This window comes from Babylonia areolata, chromosome 26, assembly GCF_041734735.1.
Source record: "Babylonia areolata isolate BAREFJ2019XMU chromosome 26, ASM4173473v1, whole genome shotgun sequence".
Classification (NCBI taxonomy): Eukaryota; Metazoa; Mollusca; class Gastropoda; order Neogastropoda; family Buccinidae; genus Babylonia; species Babylonia areolata.
Window position 1 is genome coordinate 5,843,515 of NC_134901.1, and position 21,558 is coordinate 5,865,072.

A 21,558-nucleotide genomic window follows, 5' to 3' on the forward strand; every position below is an offset into this window, starting at 1 on the left:
TATGACTTTAGCTTCTTGTGTCTAACAATTTAAAATACATGCTTACATAAAACTCAACTGGATAAAATATTCTATTATGTCAAATGCAATTTTCTAAAAACCTGTTTAATAAAATACAGCTGCCAATTAAAGACTGGTTCTAGAAATGGAATGTACAGCAGAAAACCTTCATACCAAGCACCTCTCCAAACTAACCTGACTCAGTGCATTTGAATAATCACTTTAAATTCAAAAACTTATCAATTTTAGGTCTAGATTTTTTCAATTAGCAAACTTTCTCTCTCTTTTTTCCTCACATGCTTTGGTAATTAACAACCCAAGAGATAACCTTTTTCTTACACAAGATATTCACACCCCACCCCCAAATTAATTATTTTTTTTTTTTTACATACATACATACATTCCATAAAAGCTTAAAACTCAAAAACATGCTAGAAACCAAGCAATTTGGCAGCCTACTCAGCTGCTGCCAACTGACTGACTAGCACTGATGAAGCTGAAGAAAGGACAACTACCTTCTGGTAGCCCCATTCAATCCAGCCAGCCTGCGTGGCATAGGGGTTCACCAACACCAGTGAGTCCACCCTGTCGTGATGGGCCAGCTGAAATCCACAGTCCAACAAACCACATCACATCAACAACAAATGCCAAGCCTTCATCACTCACATGCCACACCCACTCTAATTAAAAAAAAAAAAAAAAAAAAAATCTGTCATATATCAACTTCTGATGGCCACAATGCTACCTGGGAATGTTATGTTGCCATAAAACACATGACTGTTGAATGATAAAAAATGAAAGACTCACTTTGCGCACACACATGAACAGCACACTGCTATTCACTGAAACACGTTACAAAACATAATAACAATAATACTCTCAGTGTGTAATAATTTTCTGAACACTGCACCAGATTCACCAGGATCCGACGACAGAATCCACTGACCTCATAGCGTGTGAGGACGTTGGCACCAGCCCCAACACCAAACCCAATGATGCTCTTCAATCTGAGGGAGGGGGAAACAAAACACAAGTTCAGCACAGATCCAACAACAGTCAGGACAAAACAATGAACACCCTACCATTCTGTTTCCCATCAACACACACAAGTTAAATCAAAAAGTGTAATTACCCCCCCCCCCCCCCCCCCCCCCCCCCCCCCCCCCCACCACACCAACCCCCTCTGTAACGTCTTCAATGAACACCAGATGAAATAACAGCCAACTGGTCAAAGCACTGAACTATCCTTCCCTAGGGTCCACAGAGGTGAAACATCAAATCATGGCAGCCCCTGATGGATTGCTGGACAGGCCTTTTCCTGGCTCCCTCATTCACACTGGATTCAGAGAAAGATGACCAACACAGCAATACCATGCAGCTTTCAGAACTGTTCCACCTCAAATATATGCACAACAACTTTTAAGAACTTTTAAGGACTTACAGACAGACACACAGAGAGACAGACAGACACTGAGAGACACAGAATATAACAGCCAGACAGCCAAGGGGTTGAACTTGAAGAAAGAACAGGAAAGGAAGGGATGACAAGAATAAAGTAACTTTGCAAAACCTGCCAACTGACTTGTGTCAATGATTAAATCTGTCTCCTGAACACTTCTTTGTTGTAATGAACAGTATCAGAAACCATAAAACCACAACATACACGTGCGCACACACACATAAATACACACGCATACACACATGTATGCATGCATCCGCACACACACCTGTTAACACACACACACACACACACACACCTACACACTCACACACACACCTACCCGTAATGTTCCACAACATGGTGCACAGCCTCAGCCAACTGATCCATGGTGGGGTAGACGAACCTGTTCAGGAAAAGCGCTGTTAGCAACTACACCATGTCTTGACATCCATCATCATGACGTGACATGACACACAATGACTAACAACCCACTTCCCTTCCAATCCACCATGTCGGCCACACACTTTATAAACAACAGCGATGTAAACGCATTTCCTATGGCACACTCTTTCATCCTTGAATAATGCACAGTAAATGCTAAGATGGATAAATATCAAAATAATTACTAAGTAGCAAAATCAATAAACAATATACAACTACTTTTTCATATACAAGCCACAGAGTGCAAGAGCCATTAGAAGAAACCTTATCATTATTATTATTGTTATCATCATATTCTGTTGTTGACAAATATTCTATTTCAGTAACAGGAAAATGATTTCACTGAAAGAAATCTACACTACTTTATAAATATGCATTATATATATATATATATATATATATATATATATATAGACAGAGAGAGAGAGAGAGAGAGAGGGAGATAGAGAGAAAGATGGAGAGAGAGACACAGAGAGAGAGAGACATATATATATATATATATATATATATATATATAGAGAGAGAGAGAGAGAGAGAGAGAGAGAGAGAGAGAAGATGTACCCCCTAAAAAGATAGCTCAGCAAACCATTTCAGTAAAACATACTGATCTGATGGTCAAGGTTTCCCCCCACCCCCCCCTCCTCCCCCAGTGAATTTAAGTCCTTCTCTTTTCTTATTTGTAACATGGGTGCACGGAAAAAAGATAGGGACACACACACACACACACACAATGTGGACAATGAATGGTAAGACACTGGGGGTTTTCAGTGAGACAGAAACAAAGATGCCTTGATGGGTTCACTGTGGTCCTTGAAGAACAGGTGTGATGATTGTGAAGTGAGAAAAAACCGAAAACAAAAAAAACAAACAAAACAAAGTACTGTGTAAATGACCATTTCTTGTGACATAAAACACGCACTACAACACAACTAACATAAAAAAAAATACTGTGATATCACAAACTGCAAGTGTGTTTCACAATACCAATAAGTATACTGTGATATCACAAACTGCAAGAGTGTTTCATAATACCAATAAGCACAAACATCTACACTTAAATAACCATCATATCAACACTGGTTTTTACGGAAGTGAAAACTTAGGTGCCATTTCATGATAAAGAATCATCGGAAATGCAAACATACAGGTTGTCCAGATAATTGATAAAAAAAACAAAACAAAACAAAAAAACAAACATTTTTGTTTCCATTTACACTGGTATCAGAAATGCATCGTTTATTTTCTATCTACAAAACACGAGCTGAATACCTTACCTGTAGCCTACAACCTAAAATGGCTCTAAACTAACAACTGTAACTTCCATAGTAACTTCCTTACAGTTGAATACAGAATATATATGCAGGGACATGCACCATCAGTTTGCATTAGTGTTTTCATGCAGTTAGAATGTGACTCACTCACTCTTTTTCTTTCCTTCATGCAGTACAGCCATGCCTTTTTAAAGCCCTCAACAGAACAGCATCCAATCGAACTTTAAAACCATGGGGTTCACATTCACATGCAGAAATACCACATCAATGTACAAAATACTTCATATATGTGCAGCCGCACGAGCCATCATGCCCATAGCAAGTCTGCAAAGGAGAAGATTTTGTAATCAACAGAATTTAGGCTGGAGACATAAAGAGCATCAGAGAAACAAAGAGAGAGAGGGAGAGAGAGAGAGAGAGAGAGAGAGAGAGAGAGAGAGAGAGAGAGAGAGAGAGAGAGAGTATATAAACTGAAACATTTTTAAACATGACATACTATAAAGAAGAAAAAAAACATAACATTCAGAGGGAAAGCTTTCAATGGCTCCTGTCCGATCTCTACAAAATCAAACACATGTTGAATCACATACAATGAAATTGTGACAGGATAACTGTTTGACAGCGTCATCATTTAGCCAGCTTTCTGCATTGTGGATGTTACAAAAGCTTGATTAACATGTTTGTCCACTCTACACGACTGTAGAGGGATAAAAGGGCTAGGATGTATATTACTTAGCGTGCAAGGTAAATAATTACCACAAAAAAAACAAAACAAAAAAATCAAACTGATTTTCTTCCTTTCAGCAACAGCTGTTCAGGTTCCTCCACTATGTCTGTTTATGTCAGGCTCTAAACTGCTTGCAGAGTGTAAAAAAGTTAATTCATTCATTCGTTATAGGACAGTATCTGTCTTCAGTATAAACATTAATCAACTGTTCATATGTCTCAGAATGATAATATACTTGAATACTTATTACTGGTACACCAATTTGTTGCCACAGCTGAAATGATTTACAACTTGAGCGACAACCAAATGAGTTTCACAAGATGCACTTTGCTGTGCGCTGATCTTATTCAGTTGTCAGCGACAACCAAGTCAGATTCACTAGCCACTCTTTGCTGTGTCCTTTTGATTTTATTCAGTCATCAGTGACAACCAAGTCAGTTTCACAAGACACTCTTTGCTGTGTCCTTTTGATTTTATTCAGTCATCAGTGACAACCAAGTCAGTTTCACAAGACACTCTTAGCTGTGTCCTGATCTTATTCAGTCGTCAGCAACAGGAGGAGTCAGTTTCACAAGACACACTTTGCTGTGTCCTGATCTTAACCAGTCATCAGCGACACCTGGTCCAAAGGTTGTCATAGCCGAGGGGTGGCAATGGGGACAAGCTCCCATTGTCTATAAAATGCCCCTCACGGCGCGCGTCTCCAACAGCCTCTGACAACTAAGTCCAGCTCCTAGCCTGCTCATGTGGCTTAGATATAAGCCCGGCGGAACTGCTACTACTGATAGGAGAAGGGGCGAAGGTGGGTTACCTGGCGCCTGAAAACCAGTGCTTTGGGTAGATGAGGCTCATCAGTCTGGGAAGACAGCTCATCTAAGAGAAAGAAAACTCTGATTTCAAACCTCTGCTGCCTTGCGGCCATACCCACTCATAGGAAAGGCTTTGGGAGTCAACCCTGAGGAAAAATCCGGGCAGATGGAGTCCGTTAGCCTCAGCAGGCAGTTCTTCCAAGAGAAGGAAAACTCCCAAGAGAAAACCCGGCCAACTGTAAACCGTTACCAGAACAGGAGATCACTGAAGACGGCGCCACAGTGGCCTCTCTAAGGGGAGTGATCTAGTCAAAACCGGCTGTGCATGCACTCTACGACACATGGCTACACAGACACATCAGCGACACCTTGTCAGTTTCACCAGACACTCTTTGCTGTGTCCTCCTGATCTTATTCGTCATCCCATCTGAATGTCTTGAGACATTATGAGGCTTAACAAGTGCACAGAGGACATCTGCTCACAGCAGTGCTGCACAGTGCTCCCTATTTTCCTCCAGTCTGATTCTCATTCTTGCAGACTGACTCTGTTGAGACAGGGCAGAAGAAAACAGATACAGATCGAAAGCTGCAAGCGTCATCAAATTTTTTTTGTCTCAAGTGACTTTTCTTTGTCATTAGTTTTACGGTTCTGATGTGTTCACTTCTCAAGGACAATGCAGAAACAATGTAAAGTTATGTCAAGACTGCTTCCCAAAGTAATGCTTCTACATGATATCCTCAATGCTAAGGCATTAATTAATTAATGCTTCTGAACGTAATCATCCATGAAATTGAGGCCCAAATCTTAATATGCGCACCGTCACTTTTCTCACACTAGCTATAACAGTCAGAAACGCCATGAACAAACTTTGTCCCATCTCTCTGTCAGCATATCACTTCCAAAGGCATTTTTGATATATTATGCCTGTACATTGGTATTAATTCTATCATGCTAATACAGGTTAGAAGCACGTGCATGCGCTGTGCTTTAGTGCAACAGGTCCAGTTTTCTTACAGTGATCACACTAGCAAACATCATGTACTGGGTTTCAGGTGTCAACTCTCTCTCCAACATCTCAATCTCATTTGAGGAGAAATACGTCCTTTCAGAGCACTTATACACACAAAGTCAAGAGATATACACAACTACTTAGGAAGTGGTTCTGTACATTTTTGCAGGCCTGTGTCATCAGCAGAATTTCACACAGCAAATAGTACATTTGTTTTTAAAAACATAAACATGAAAAAAGACAAAAAAAGAAAAAAAAAGACAAAGCAGGGGGTACCCACCTGTTTCCCAGGGACTGAGGGTTACCCAGGGCATCCTGTCTGTTGGGAGCCAGCGAACATCCAGACATTATCACAACAGCACAACCCCTCCGCATCTCATCACAACAGCACAACTTGTCCAGTGATCATTATCACAACAGCACAACTTGTTCAATGATCATTATCACAACAGCACAATCAGTCCACCTCACACACAAACACACACACTTACAGACACAGCTGCCAACCTTGTCCAAGGAGATGTTTATGAAAATGTCATGATCCAGGTGTACCTGTCATGTCTGTCAAGGGCTAAAGCCTGTGGTGGTGGTGGTGTCAGGAAGCGATACACTCTCCCCACCCTTAGCTTTAACTCTTTCCATACGAACGGCAAAAGAGACGACGTTAACAGCGTTTCACCCCAATTACCATCATCAAAATATTGCAAGCGGAAGGCTCTTATACTGAAGACGTGAATGTTGACAAAGAATACCACAATTCTGACGACGGAAGCTAAAGGTTGGGTCATTCAGACACCCACTGGACATCTGAGGGGTCTGTGTAGAGGAGAAGAGAGGACTGGCAGTACTGAGTGAGTTAAACGCTGTATCTGGCTGTATTGGAAACTTTTTTCTTCTTCACATTTTACATCATGGAAATGATAAAATCTCTCTTTATAATTTTATCAAACTACACTTCAAACCTATCTCTGACAACCTGATCATGGACCAAGAGTGATGCATTTTCTAGCAGGGTAACTTTTTACACTATCCGAAAACTGATGTTTTTTTTCTGAAAGGGTAGGATGGAAAAAAACAACAACTTCTAAACAAAAAATTCACTGGCACATGATAGACCATCCTGAAAATTGCATTCCAACATTCAAGACAATCCTGAAAACTGCATTCAAGACAATATGGGAAATAACATTTTCACTTTCTACACGATATGGAAAATAACATTTCCACATCCAAGACTAAAAAATCCTTTGAAGTTTTGGAGCATAGGGTGGCAACTGTGTTGGCAAGCTGGACTACATTTCACAGTCTGCTAGCCCAACCACTCATCGCTGCACACAACCAACAGCTGGACACACTAACACAGGAACGCACCTCACAGTTTTCATTCATCCAGCACATTCCAATCAGGGAAGAAACAATGTCAAGCACAACTTCTCTGTTTAGAATATAAAACTACAGGCATGCTTCCAGTGTTGGTCCTTTCCAACCCAGCCTCTACTTTACGCAACCCATCAATTAAACAGTTTTGTGGTTTTTCTCTGAACAGATATGTTTTTCTCCATCCCTCTTTAAATCATTAGTTGTTCACTCACACATATTTTAAACATTTGTCCCATTTTTTTTTCTTTGTGCAAATATGCTTTTCTTTACCCCTCTTCAAAAGACACACATTCCCAAAAATAAAATTGAAAGTCCTGTCCTTTATCTTTGAGCGTGTGTGCTTTTTTTTTTTTTTCCCCCCACACAGATCATTAAACATCTCACCAAAATACAATTTAAAGTATTATCCTTTTCTGAAATATTTCCCCCCCTCCCATCCTGCTTCATGCAACATACCTGACCCCACCACACATCTGAAACGTTTGTCCTTTTCCTGTATGCAGATATGCTTTCATCTATCCTCACATCATCTCTTCACACATTTTAAAAGTTTTGTCCTTTCTCTTTCTGGAATTGTTTTTACACCCCCAACTTTAGGCAGCATCCTCCCTCATCACATATCTTTTCAGTTTTGCCTTTACCCTTGTTCCAATGTACCGTGTCCTCTTTGACAATTTTTTTTTAGACAGTTATAGTTGTAGTTTTACAGTGTGCACATTTAAACTTTAAACATTTTCACTAATTTCAGCTTTCCATGTTTTTTCTAACTCCCCAACTACCACACACACTCACCCTCTAACAAAATGTTACCTGCCTGCTGTGTGCTGTGTTTATCAATAAAATACTCTTTAGAACCAATATAACCTCACATTTATTTCAAACAGAATACTCTTTTCTAAGCAAAATATAAAGTCACACATGTGTAATCTTTTTCATAACATATTTATGTAACAAAACATTTAATAAATTTTGTAAAACCATTTCAACATTTCTGTAACACATGCAAATTCAAACTGCTGAAAAGCAAGCTGTAGAGTTAGAAATCAACAATGCAAATGGTTGAAACAACCCCCCAAAAATGCAACAACTGGGTATTTGGAACAAGATTAACAACGGCAGGGAACAACCGGTTAGTAGTTTAACATCATGCACATTACAGGGTAATGAACGACCATCAATGTTTCTCCATTTTACCATACAAGGACTTACTTCAAATAGTACTTCCATGTCAAGATATAAACTATGGACTAATACAACAACCGCAACTATTGTACAGACCATTACAACAATGCAAAGGGTATCGTAACTCTGACCCTCAACCCATTCATACCATACAAAGGGTATCATAACTCTGATCCTCAACCCATTTATACCATACAAAGGGTATCGTAACTCTGATCCTCAACCCATTTATACCATACAAAGGGTATCGTAACTCTGATCCTCAACCCATTTATACCATACAAACACATATGCAAATACATAATATATTTTACATCAAATCAAACCAACTGTTGCTACATGTTCACTTTTCTTTATTGTACTTAGATTATACATTTAATTACCATGTTCATCATGCAGGGATGATTCAATGATTCAAACTGCTTAATTTTAATCAAACAGAAAATATAAAAACTAATACTGCTTGCAAGCTAAAACAAACCTGATGATGGCACCCACCAAAATCATGTTATGTCACAAACATCTCACTAAAAACCACTTCTCTTACCCTACCATCGCAAAACTTTGCCACACATCTGTCAAAGCTATCTGGCTTCTTCAACTGTTCAAGGGAAATTCATTCAATAAATCACATCAAACGTGTTGAAGTAGTCTGTACTTGCTAATAACAGCAACTGATTATGCCAAGCTAAAGGAAAAACAAAACAAAAACAAAAAAAACCCCACAAAAACAAACAAACAAACAAAAAAAAAAACGAAGAAAGAAAGCGGGGAAACAGAGCGCATGTGACCATGTGTGGCACGACGGACAAGACCCAACACGGAGGCTGACAGACAACCAACCACACTGAAGCACGGAGCACAGACAGTGTGGACGTACTGACGTGTGTGGGGGAGTGGAAAGGGTGGGGCGACTTACTCGGGTTTGAGGTAGAGGGCGCCCTCCTCCTGGCCTGGGGCGTTGACGTGGAACACACAGAAGTGGCGCAGGATGGGCTGCATCTCGCTGAAGCTGAAGAACCCCTGGAAACACGTCACGTCTGCAACACGCGTGCAGACTGGTGTACACACACACACACACACACAAACACAAGCACACACACACATGTATGCCCACACAAAAGAACAGGCTCACAGCCTGACTTCAGAGTTTGAACAATCAGAACACAAAAAGAGAGACAACATATCTGTAACTGTGCTGAATCAAAATACAGAGCAGTAACTGCACACAAGTGCCTCTTGTCTATTAACAAGGTACCTTTCTTTCTGATGATTGTACACTGATAATCAAACATATGTGCAGGGTAAACATTTTCAAACAGCATCAAGCTTTAAATAATGTTTAACTCATTCCCCCCAACACCTGAGCAATGCTCTGGCATCCAATCCTGTTTAATAAAACTAGGTTTTTTTTTACCCTTGAAGTAACTTTAAACAACACAGGAAGGGGCCCAACTCTTGATACACTTCAGAAAAACTTACGATTGAGTCCAATGTCATGAAAGGTCATGATGGCCGGCTTGGAGCGGTCTCCCTGTATTGCCACATGCATGTTGCCAAAAGGTGTCTCTATGTCATCTTCCTGCACAACACAGACACACAGAGGAGTCTCCCTGTATTGCCACATGCATGTTGCCATAAGGTGTCTCTATGTCATCTTCCTGAACAACACAGACACACAGAGGAGTCTCCCTGTAGTGCCACATGCATATTGCCATAAGGTGTCTCTATGTCATCTTCCTGCACAACACACAACACAGACACACACAGCCATTTCCCTACACTGCTACATACATGTTGCTATAAAACATCTCGGTGTCGTCTTCTTGCACAACACACATATACATCGCTTGTTTTATCACTTACATCCGTTTATATGTCAAAGACCTTGTTTTTACTGGTGTTCACTCTCTAGTTATGTAATTTAGTTTTATAGCCAACAGGAAATTATTGCTAGTTTATCACAGTAATTCAAAATCAACAACAAAAAACCAAAAACAACAACAAAAAACCAAAACCTTTCATATTACAAATCTAGCCCCTGCCCCCAAACAACAACCTCCCCCTTCCAAACTGATGATTCCACTGACGGAAGACACAAGACACACACACTGTCCACTGTCACATACAGAAACAGCATCAGCCATGACTACCTGAATCAGGATGGCAGTGGCATCATTAGCAAAGGAGCGTGGTTTGGGATCCGTCGCTTCGATGCTCATCAGTTCAATGTCCGTCAGCTTCTCCATTGTTCTGGCCTGCTGACAATACATACCATTCCAATCAGTGCGGGGAATCGCTTTGTGTCTTTCATGTGTTCATGCTCGCAAACTGGCATATGCACACACATGAACAGACTGTTAACTACTGACAGTCGTACACATAAAAGTGTATTTTTGCAGTGAACAAGGCTTGAATCTTTATCCCAGTTTTCCTCTCTACTGTATTATGAAAAAAACACTTTTGCCAAGATGAGGAGGCTGAAGAAAGTAAGGAGCAACTTTACACACCATTATCATGCTGGTCTTCATTAATTCCAAATGTTTCAATGAGTATCACAAGAAAAGACATCCGTGACATTAGAGAGAAAAAAAACCCAAACAAACACAAAAAACAAAACACTTTAAATAAAAGAAAGCTATCAAATTCATCGGAATGTAATGTGAGTGCACAAAGTAGCACTTTATAATAAAATAGCCAAACAATTTACCACTCTTTCAAATACAAAAAAACTGAAGCAGTCCAATCTACATTATTCAATATTACGTTATACTACAATTCTAACACACACACACAAACATTTATGTATGCATATTATAAAAAAAATGAATTATCAAAGAAGAAAATCGCTGCAACAGAACTGTGTACTTTATTCACCATCACATTTTCTACTACAATTCTCACACACACACATATGTAAATATATGTACATAAAAAAAAAAGAAGAAGAATCATTAAAGAAGAAAATGGCTGCAACAGAACTGTACAAATAGAGACAGAAAACAGCACGAATGGCAGATGAGGCCATGTGAAGGAGATGTGGTCTACACAAACAGTGACTGGCATCTGACTGGCGAACAATAAGGACAACATCTAATACTATACACACATCACATTGCATGAAGACCTGACGAAGGGAGTGAACCCATCACCAAAACCTGCTGCCAAACTGAAGAGAGTGTGCAAGAATAATGAAATGGTTGCCCTTCCCTCACAACATATGACTTTCAAAGGGGTAAGACAGAAAAAAGAAGTGCTGTGTAAATCAAATATAGCAAAGTCTTGTGAAGATATACAGCCCTGTGTCTGCAACAATAACATAATGACAATGAAAAGTGCAATCATATAGAGTACTGTGAAGACACAGCTACAAGCCTCTTGAGAAGACACAACCAATTTATGACAATCTGAGTCACAAACTGCACTGAGAAGCCTGGATGAGCAAAACACAATGTTTTATTTCTATTTTATTCCTTACACACACACACACACACATAATGATATATATATATATATATATATCTTCACTGATTTATTTCTATTTTGTTCCTTATTTAAAAAAAGAAAAAAAAAGTGTGTGTGTGTGTCAAAAGGCAAAACAAGAAAACTAATGGAACTACTTGCAGGGGAAAAAAGTTCAAAAGAAAACACACACCCACATCAATACAAACCTCTGACACTACAGTTAACAAACAAAAGACACGACAGGAAGAAAGTACTAATACAACTGACGACCCACTTTTCCCCACTACGCTCAGTCCCAAATCTGGGGCACAGCACTTGTCACTGGTACTAGCCTTACTCCCAATCCTAACAGCATAAGCTGGCTTTCCTCTCTGACTCGTGCCCACAGAACAAACCAATTATTCAAATATACATAGCCAGTGAGATTATAAAGAAGTGAGGGAAGGGGAGAGTACGGATGATCAATGGGGGGAAAAAAAATATAAAGGTTTCACCCCAGCCCTCTGTGAAACCATTCCCTGATGACAAAGAGTGTTGTTGCCACTACACCCACTTGACTACCACGTCATGTGTAATGCATCATGCACTACATCACGGGGCCCCATCCATCACTGCTTGTTTTTCTTTACCACGACAGCCACTGCTTGTCGACTCCACCTGTGGCAGGGGCAAGGTTAACACCGCTTGCTTGCCTCATAACAGTCCTGAACAAAGCAAATTAGTGCTCCTCCCTATCTCCCCAACATGATTTAACACACACACCTCTCCCTTTTGTTCCCACACACACCAGGACAACCCGACTTATCAAATGATATTGTTTTATCATCACAGTAATGTGGACAGATCTATATTTAAATAGAAAACAAATTGTTGTCAAACACGCACGCACACACACACACACACACACACACACTGTAATACAGTACTTATCAGTACACATGGGATCAAAGGTGAGAGAGAAACGAAGTGAATGACTCAGTTGGGGGAGGGGGGGGGGGGGGATCAGGGGAGTGTGGTGATGTTTCAGAGAAAGGACAGTACAGCTACATGTATACATGTAATAGAGAGGACAGACTGGTTTTTACAAACAGGAAGGACAAACATAATGAAAAGGAAGCAAGGGTAAAGAGTGAATCTGAGGCAAACAAGTGACCAGGGAAAAGAGGCAAGGGAGACAGGGAGGGTGTGGAGGTTGGGGGGGAGAACTTCAGATCAAAGAACACAGAGGACAGAGGAGAAGGGTGGGAAGCTGCTTCAATGTGATCTTTGCATAAACAGTAACAATGTGGGATCACGTCTAAGCTGATTTCCTTCTCTTTTCACTGCTGTATGTGTAATGTAAACTGACCTGTTAACTGAGCCTATTATAAGCATAATATTAGGAAAACTGATGTTGGCCAGAATGAACAAGGTGTGCCACTCTCTGTTTTGGGCTACTAAATTCAAATTAATGTTTAAATACTTGATCCACCCTTTTGTCATCTTTGCAAACAGGCATTTCAACCCTCACATCAGGAACATAATATGGTAGTCCTGCCACTTTAGTTTTTGAACTCACCAAAAACACAGATAAAATCATAAACACAATAACCATTGCTCAGAGGAACACAGTTATGAGTATCATTATTCACCACTGCTGTTTAACATGTCCCTTCTGCCTGTGCACAAGTAATAAAAAGGCGTTGACCAACAAACCCAGCAAGTTCCCCCTAAAAATAAGTTCAGAATTAAAGTCCGTTCAAAACCTTCTGAGTTTTGACATGTATACAAAGTTAAACAGTTTCATTCTGTGAATCACCAAACACACCCACACACAACATGAACACACTTACGACATACACTGCAGTTTGAAGTGTCATTTCTAGTGCTGCTGCAATGCAACAGTCAACAAGTGCAGAGTGATTTTTTCCCCCCCATTTTTTGGTGGTTGATAAGTTTGTCAATGATTAAGATGGCTGAATGCTTGTGCATGAGAGAGGGGGTGAAAGTGGGGGTGGTGGGGGCTGGTGGGGGGTGGAGGGCTTGGGGGGTGAGTAAGGTACTAAGGTACTGGCAAGGTAAGCTCAAAGCACTGGCATTTCAATGGGTATCTGAATCCACGAAATCAAAATTTTAAAGAGCGTCTTGTAACAACTTACAGTGAGAGATTTGTGTACCAAGAACTAAGAAGCCCTGCCTTATTGATGGTGTGTACATATACAATAATCCAATAATCACATCAGAAGGTCAATATCCAGCAGTACTAGCACTGTAGCAGTCTAGAATTCTAAAACACTGAAATCCACAGTAATAGTCCATCATCAGAGCATCAGGATTTCAATGAAAAAATGCCGTCATCATCAACACCGCTGAAATCTAGAATAGAGGTGAAAATCTGGCTTTTTATGTCAGATGGGGTTTTGATGTGGGGGAAGATACCGTTTCTATACTTGGCCAATCTTAAATAAAATATTTAGCAGATGTACAACAGTTATAATGTTACCTTACGTTCTTACTCCAGAAATCAACTGAGAACAAAGTAAATAATGATAACACACAAAAAAGCAAACACACACTAAAACATTCTGAATCTGGAGTACTAAGGCACATCTGTGTGGGCATGTCACAAAACATGTTTTGACTGCATGGTATTTTGAGCAAATGATTTTCTAAGTTAAAAACATGCACAGATGCCAGGATACAGAATCAGTTTGTGCAGAGTGTGACATACATATCATACAGTAAATACACGCAGAAATGAAAGTGCACGCAGAGCACATTATGATAAAAGCAGCTGCAGTCATTTAAAAAAAAAAAAAAAAGTATATAAAAGAGAGAAAATACCAAAGTGGAAAGTAACTATAAGCAGCTGCACAAAGAAAGGAAAAAACCAGAAGAAATGATGAAAGAAAGGAAGCAAACAAAAAGAATACACATTGGGTTATAATCCAAGCAAAAATCAAAGACAAAAGAGTCGGTGCATGCTAACCTCCGCAGGACTGGTTTCCAAAAGATGCTCAGTCTCCATTATTATAACAATTGTTTGAGCTTAAACCAAATAAAAGCTGCAAACATAAATAAACAAATGGATTAAAGATATGAAGTAAATGAAAATGTAAACAAAGAACATCCGTCATGCAAATTATATCCAAACTGAACAAAACCAAACCGATACTTGGGTTGTTAGGGAACACCATGAATACAGTCAAGCCCACTTGAGAGCACTTTCCTGCATATGTACCAACCTCAGGAATATGTCATCTTTGTTCTGAGGAAAACATATTCTGATTCCGATTTCTAATTATGTGTGGTTTTTTTCCTTGGGCTGCACTGTTCAGCTATCAGATGGCATCAATGTAAATGTGTCCTGCCCCTGATTCTTATCACAGCATTATCATTTTTTTAATGCACTATGTGACAAAAAAAGAAACATCATCTGCCTCTGTTCTTGAACATACACACACACAAGCACTTGTACGCATGTACACACATATACACATACATATCACATTTTATAGTGCAGTCACATTTTCTCACCATTAAGACGTGATACTGACAATCTACAAACAAACAATATGAATATCAACATCAATTAAAACTGTTGAGAGCAGCTTTGGCGCCTATCAATTGCGCACTTTGGTCCAAACCTGGGTTATGGTCTGGGTTTTTTCTGAAAAGCACAACTCGTTCAAATATCCATGTGTCTCCATAGATAAACGTGCTTGACACACTTCTGTATTTAGCAAAGCATTGTTGAAGGTCTTAGCATTATCTGATGGCCCTTAAACAGCACAGAATATCAAGTCCATTCAACACACCAATTCCATCTTTCACTAGCACCATCATGTTCCATCTAAAACAGCAATGTTTATCAATAACACACCTTTCCCCTCTCTAATTTACTTGTCTTAGATTCCAGCTCAACTTGCTCACAACTGATTTATTTAGGCTTTAGATACAAATTTTGGTGGCTGCTTCTTTTTTCAAATCTTTATCATTATCATCATCATCTTTTTTTTAATTTGTTCTTTCTTAAATAAAATGAGAAAATCTTTTGGCTGTTTTCATTCTTCACAACTGAGGTCAGTTCTGTAGTTTAAATCCTGAAGTGTGTAATTTCTTGTACTTGTTCGTTTCATGTCCCTCAGTCTGAAACCAAAATCTTTATCTTTCTGTACCAAGCAAAATCATGTTCAAATACACACAGAAATATACAAAATCCTAGCTAACTGTTGATTTTGAGGTAGCTTTTCATAAGAAATCAAGGAGTAATTCAGCTGTTACTGTTAGTTTTGGGCGAAACCGAACACAAAGCCATTTTCTGTTGCTCAGAAACTAAGTCTTACCAGTAATTATCTGTTACACTCATAATAAGATTATTAATATCATTCTGATTATCAATATTATTTCAGGAAGAAATGTCGTTTCAGTTCTTGTACTTAACTGCTGGGGGTAAAAAAAAATTTTTTAAAAAGAAAAAAAAAAGAAGAAAAAAAAGAAAAAAAAGAAAAAGGCAAAAAATGTTAGCAAACTATCAGTATAGTATTCAGTAATTCACAATAGGCTTTAAACGCAAATTAAATTTAAGGTCATAATTTATATAAATTCAATGCAAATTATTTTTTCTCTTTGCAATTTCCCCCCTTTTGTATAGCTGTTATTTCCCCCCAGCAAAACTTTTTGGGGGGGGTCTGAAGAAGCGCAATAAGCAGGAATAAAACAGGACAGATCATATACACCATGATAAACCAGGCAATACATCAATCAAACTCCAGAAACAGACAGGACTGTGGGGAGTGGACATAAGGCTTGGCCATCACTGGCTTCCGGGATCTACCTTCTTGATAGCCGTTCACTGTACTTGACACTGCCACATGATTTATTATCCCCCAGACAAATAATTGTAAATGTAACAAAGTAGACAGTATAAATGTACACTGTTGTACGCATCTTACTGTGTGAGCAACAAAAGACATCCCTAGGCTTCAATCTGACTTTTGTACATAATGATAATCAAAAAATTCATCAAAACTGATGATGAACACAGCAATTTGTTTTTAAATGATCTGTTCCATTTATGCAGATACACTGTTATTCCAAAATGTGTATTTGAATGACTCATAGTCACAGGCATACATAACTGAGATAATGAACAAATAGGTCTGTGCTAACCTTAAAAGTTTTCAGTCAAATCATCTTATGGTTACCCCTCCTAATCCTGCTGTCTTAGAGTACACTTCTACGAGTAGGCTTGACTATATCAGGATATTATTACATTTTCAATTTTGTTTTAAAGACAAGATTCTAGTCATACAATACAAACCAAAAATACAGCAACAAAAAATGGAAAAGTCAATTCTTGAAACCAATTTACAGAGTTAAAAAAAAAAAAAAATCTTCATAGTACTGAAAGTGAAACTATGACAGAAACTGAGAAAGCACTCTTTTCCAGAATTAATGTTAATTGTGAGAGACTCACAGACTGAGAGAGAGTGAGCTAACATAAGAAAGAGAGAGGAGGAGGGAGAGAGAGAGGGGGGGGGTGTTGGGGGGAAGGGAGAGAGAGAGAGAGAGGGGAGGGAGTGAATGGGGAACAGGGGGGAAAATTTCATTATCTTTGAAAAAAATGAACAGTCAGTCAAAACAGCCAGCTGAGCAAAACAGAGGCAAATTAGATGCATGCATCATGCTTATTTTGTGTTCATATGTAAGTTTATATCAAACAATAAAGTGCATAATGTATGTCACTATGTGTAAATACACACACACATGTGTGTGTGAAAAAGAATATATGTTATGTATTTTAAACCCATGACTGTGTAACAGACAGACTGACAGAGAGGGACAGATAATACAGATAAAATATATGTATACATCCAAACATTATATAACATCTGGATGATATGCATGACTGTGTGTGCATGCATAGGCAGTCCACAAGCCTACAGACTACAACAAACCCGAGAGTAGTGATAAAGTACTGAACATCACTGGACGTTAACAATATCAGGTCACTATACTGAATAAGCATAAAATGGGTAGAGATGAAAAACAACATCCTTTCTGATGTTGTATACTTATCTTACAAAATTAAAACTAATTAATTTATCTAATCTCCTGCAAAGCATGTTTCAGTAAGATTTACTGGCTGTTGTGTCAGCTCCATTAAAAGTGTCTTTCTTGCCAGGTGAAACCAACGACAAAAATTATGGAACTTTGTGAGCGGAAGTGATGTGTTTTGCAAGAAAACATCTGTCATTATCATCATCATCTTAACGGCCACAATCAGCATACTGATTACTCTGTCACGTAAATAAAGGAAGTGCAAAACTTAAGAAAAGAAAGGCAAAACAAAATTAAATTATACCTTTAAGAACAATAATGGCTTTACAATTTTAATTAAATTTTTTTTTTTTTAATACAGATGACACTTAGAAACTGATCATCCAATGAAGGTAGTTGAGTACTGTCTGGCGAGTTAATCTTTCTTAATTCTTTTTCCTTTTTTTTGCGATTTCTGGTTTGAAGTGGAACCTGGGAATAGGCAGAGTGACCAATTAACTCTTCACTTAATGCAACATTATTTTGTTAAATAGTACATTTCTATTCATTCACAGCAATAATGACTGAACTTGGGAACTCCTCTATACATACTGTAGGCTGAAACAATGGACATCTCTGACAGTGTAAGCAATCTACACTTCTGAGTACATGTGTAAATCAGTCAGTCATAGAATCGTATGTCTCTCAGTCTCACTGTCATTATTGACCAGAATAAGGAGGTGTCTGTATTTTCAATACAAAGGCTTACACAAAGCGTAGAACTAGAAGAATGAGTGAAATATAACACAGATGACTTAATTTTTTTAAGCCGAATAATTATTCAAAAAGAAAATAACAAATAGAATTTCATTCAGAGGTTTTGGTGAATTAAGTAGTTGAGTGCCTATAACTATGGTATAAGACATGAGCTGACATTCTGCTAAATGTGTTGCCATAGTGCCAATAACTTGAAATTGAATAAGACATCCACTGATGTCCTGCATATGTTCTGATTTCATTTTTCCTCCAGGTAGAAGACCCCCTTCTTCTCGATAATTTTTTGCTAACTGGACCATGTGTAGTGATGTGGAAAGGGGGTTGCATCATGTGCAGAAAAATGCGTTGAAAACTCTGTCCAGTAAAGAAAGTGGTCCCAGTCAGCACAGTCTAATATCATCATCTTAGATGAACAGAATATAAATAAACAAACAAACGTCCAAGTCAGCGGATTTACACAACTGTGCAAGCTGTGCTTATGATTATGGATAGCTATAGCCATGGAGAAGGATCTCTCTTGTCTGATGATTGGTTTTAGCATGAAGGTGATTGACAATGACAATGATGAAGCTGACAGCCCATTTGATACTAATTCAGTTGATCTATCCAGTCAGACATTGTTTTTGAGCAGGTAACTATAACTGACAGAATACATGCAGCGAGCGTTGGAAGAGGTGGAGGAGAGGGAGAAGAGTGATGTAAGATGATGGGTTGAATGCCAGTCAGAGAGTGTTGAAGTGGGCGTGGCACCTGGACGTCGGTGAGCAATTATTTCAACGCTTACAGCCGGAAATAGACCACCACCAATATTCCATGATTTTCATAAAACACTGGGTTTAAAGGGCACCGGATGTGAAACAAGCGCTTTTAGTTGCAACACCTTTTGTCACTGAATCAGATGGCTGACTTGTTTGAAGAGGAGGCAAGCTGGATGTACACTTTAACTGGCCCATGTGCAACCTGGATGGAGGGAGTGTCACCAAAGAACTTCACCCTCTACCTTGGGAAAGCTCTTAGCTGTCAAACAGCTTGCCTGCTCAGTTTCTGAGAACTTGACTGACTTTTCACATTGACTGTACCCACATTTGTCACTGCTGGGACAGTTATTTACTTACATGTCCACATGAGTGATTTGTTTTTATAAAGTTGTAGTCTGTTTCAATTCCTTCTTCGGGTATAATCTGACAATAAGCATGTTATTTCCTGCTTTATTTTGTTGGTTTTCTTTATGGATATCATTCTGCAGAGGTGGAAACAGACAAACATTTTTTATTTTCTTCACTCTAAATAAATGAACAGTTATCCATAATCAAACTCATTGGGGGAAAAAGCCCAGATTCAGAATCTACATTCATTTTCCTTCACAAAAAATGAAAATGTTTATTTTCTTTCTGTACCTCCCTTGTATTTTGTTCTTGACTTTTCTTAAATTCATCACCCTGATCCTAAAAACGCCCTGGCCAGAGAGAACACTCTTTCCAAAAAAAAAAAAAAAAAAAAAAAAAAAATCTCCTGCACTCAACTGGTTAAGATCAATAAATTAAGCACTAACTTTTTGTTTCGTTTTTAATTTGTCTGATTTCTTTTTTCTTCTCCTGTTTTCATGCATTGTTATACTGTCTGTATTGCTACAAGTTATTCCTGTGAGCCATGTTTCTGTGCTGATTCTTAGCAATTAAATTCATTGAATTTTTCCATTTCAGTTATAAATCACTGTGGCATGTGTATCTAATATTTTACAGTCACGTATTGCAATGGTGGTTGACAGTTTATCTATGATGCTTCAATGGTCATCCAGACTGTGGGACAACTGAAGTGAAGTGATTACAATCCCACTGATTCATTATCATGATACGATTATAAATAGTTTTGATAATATACACAATTGTTTCCCTCCAGATGGAATGAGTGCTCACAAGGCATGGTGGAGGGGAAGAAATGTGGATCTAGCCAAAGTTTCATATTGAAGTTCAATACTTCTGAGTTGCTTTTGTCAACATGGATAGAAATTAGAATGGTGTAACATTTTAAAACTATTGTGCTTAAGTTCCAATACTAATGTGAGTAATATTTCAAAACCATTATGGTGATTATGCTCATGTTGCAATACTACCACCTGGCTAAAAATAAAATTGACATAATACTTCATTCACTGGACAGGCAGTAAATTAATGAGTATCCAAATACCAAACATTACTTTGATATAAAAGTGGTCCAGAAAAATTGGTGCATTTATCATCTTTCGTTTTTAGGAATAATGACTAACACATGATAACCTTTTCAATTGCTTTCTTGAGTTTTTGTTTTCACCATAATCTTCATAGTTAACAGCACAGTTCACACTGTCCTGCTGCAACTGAAGTCGGAAGTGTAGACCCTTTGACACTGCACTCATCAATGGAAAATCCTGTCATCTGAGTTAAACTCAACTGCGAGTGCCTAAGATATAGTGATATTCAGTCATTGTTCATTATTCTTCTCAAAACAAATCTGTCAAATGACAGCGTTCTGGAGTGATACAGACAATACAAGTGACACTGACAGTGTCGAAGTGACATTGTTCGACAGAGCTGAAGACATAACTGACGGATGATTTTAAAATAAAACTCAAAACAAGAGACCAACAACAACAACAAAAGGGATATAAAATTCGCCAACTTTTAAATGAATCAAAATAGAGAAAAACAACAACAACTGGATCTACCTAGGACTTATCATTGTGCCATCTGCCAGCACATTTTTAACGCAGTTCAAGGAGACTGCTTGTGTTTACAGTTTCAAAGTTCTTTCCCCTTGGGCTGAGCTTGCTCTCATGTTGTCGTCAGCTCACAGTTCACAAAACCTCAATCATGTCTGCATGAATAGCATTACTACTCACACTAACAATGTCAGAATCGATTCACTGTACAAAGAATAAATATTTCAATATATCAAACATATATTTACCTTAAGACAAGTCGTTGAAGTTCTGGAAACGATACGTTTGACCTACAGACGTCCACGCGAAGAGGATAAAATTGCGACACAAAGTTAG

General features: G+C 38.6%; 1 protein-coding gene across 5 annotated transcripts in view; it reads right to left on the minus strand.

The window, feature by feature from the left end:
• LOC143300573 (protein NDRG3-like) overlaps positions 1-21,546 on the minus strand; it is a 35,252-nt gene extending 13,706 nt beyond the window's left edge. The window contains exons 1-9 of one of the 5 annotated variants that reach the window (XM_076614339.1): positions 21,471-21,546; positions 14,695-14,770; positions 10,415-10,519; positions 9,744-9,843; positions 9,181-9,301; positions 5,980-6,018; positions 1,782-1,844; positions 947-1,007; positions 516-602 (exon numbers count right to left, since the gene is read on the minus strand). In XM_076614339.1, the coding sequence (XP_076470454.1) occupies positions 516-602; positions 947-1,007; positions 1,782-1,844; positions 5,980-6,018; positions 9,181-9,301; positions 9,744-9,843; positions 10,415-10,519; positions 14,695-14,733 (615 nt within the window). In that variant the 5' untranslated portion in view covers positions 14,734-14,770; positions 21,471-21,546. Of the gene's footprint in view, positions 1-515; positions 603-946; positions 1,008-1,781; positions 1,845-5,979; positions 6,019-9,180; positions 9,302-9,743; positions 9,844-10,414; positions 10,523-14,694; positions 14,771-21,470 lie in introns of all 5 variants that reach the window. The other 4 variants (XM_076614338.1, XM_076614342.1, XM_076614340.1 and 1 more) reach the window with 4 other exon arrangements.
• Positions 21,547-21,558: the final 12 nt, after the last annotated feature.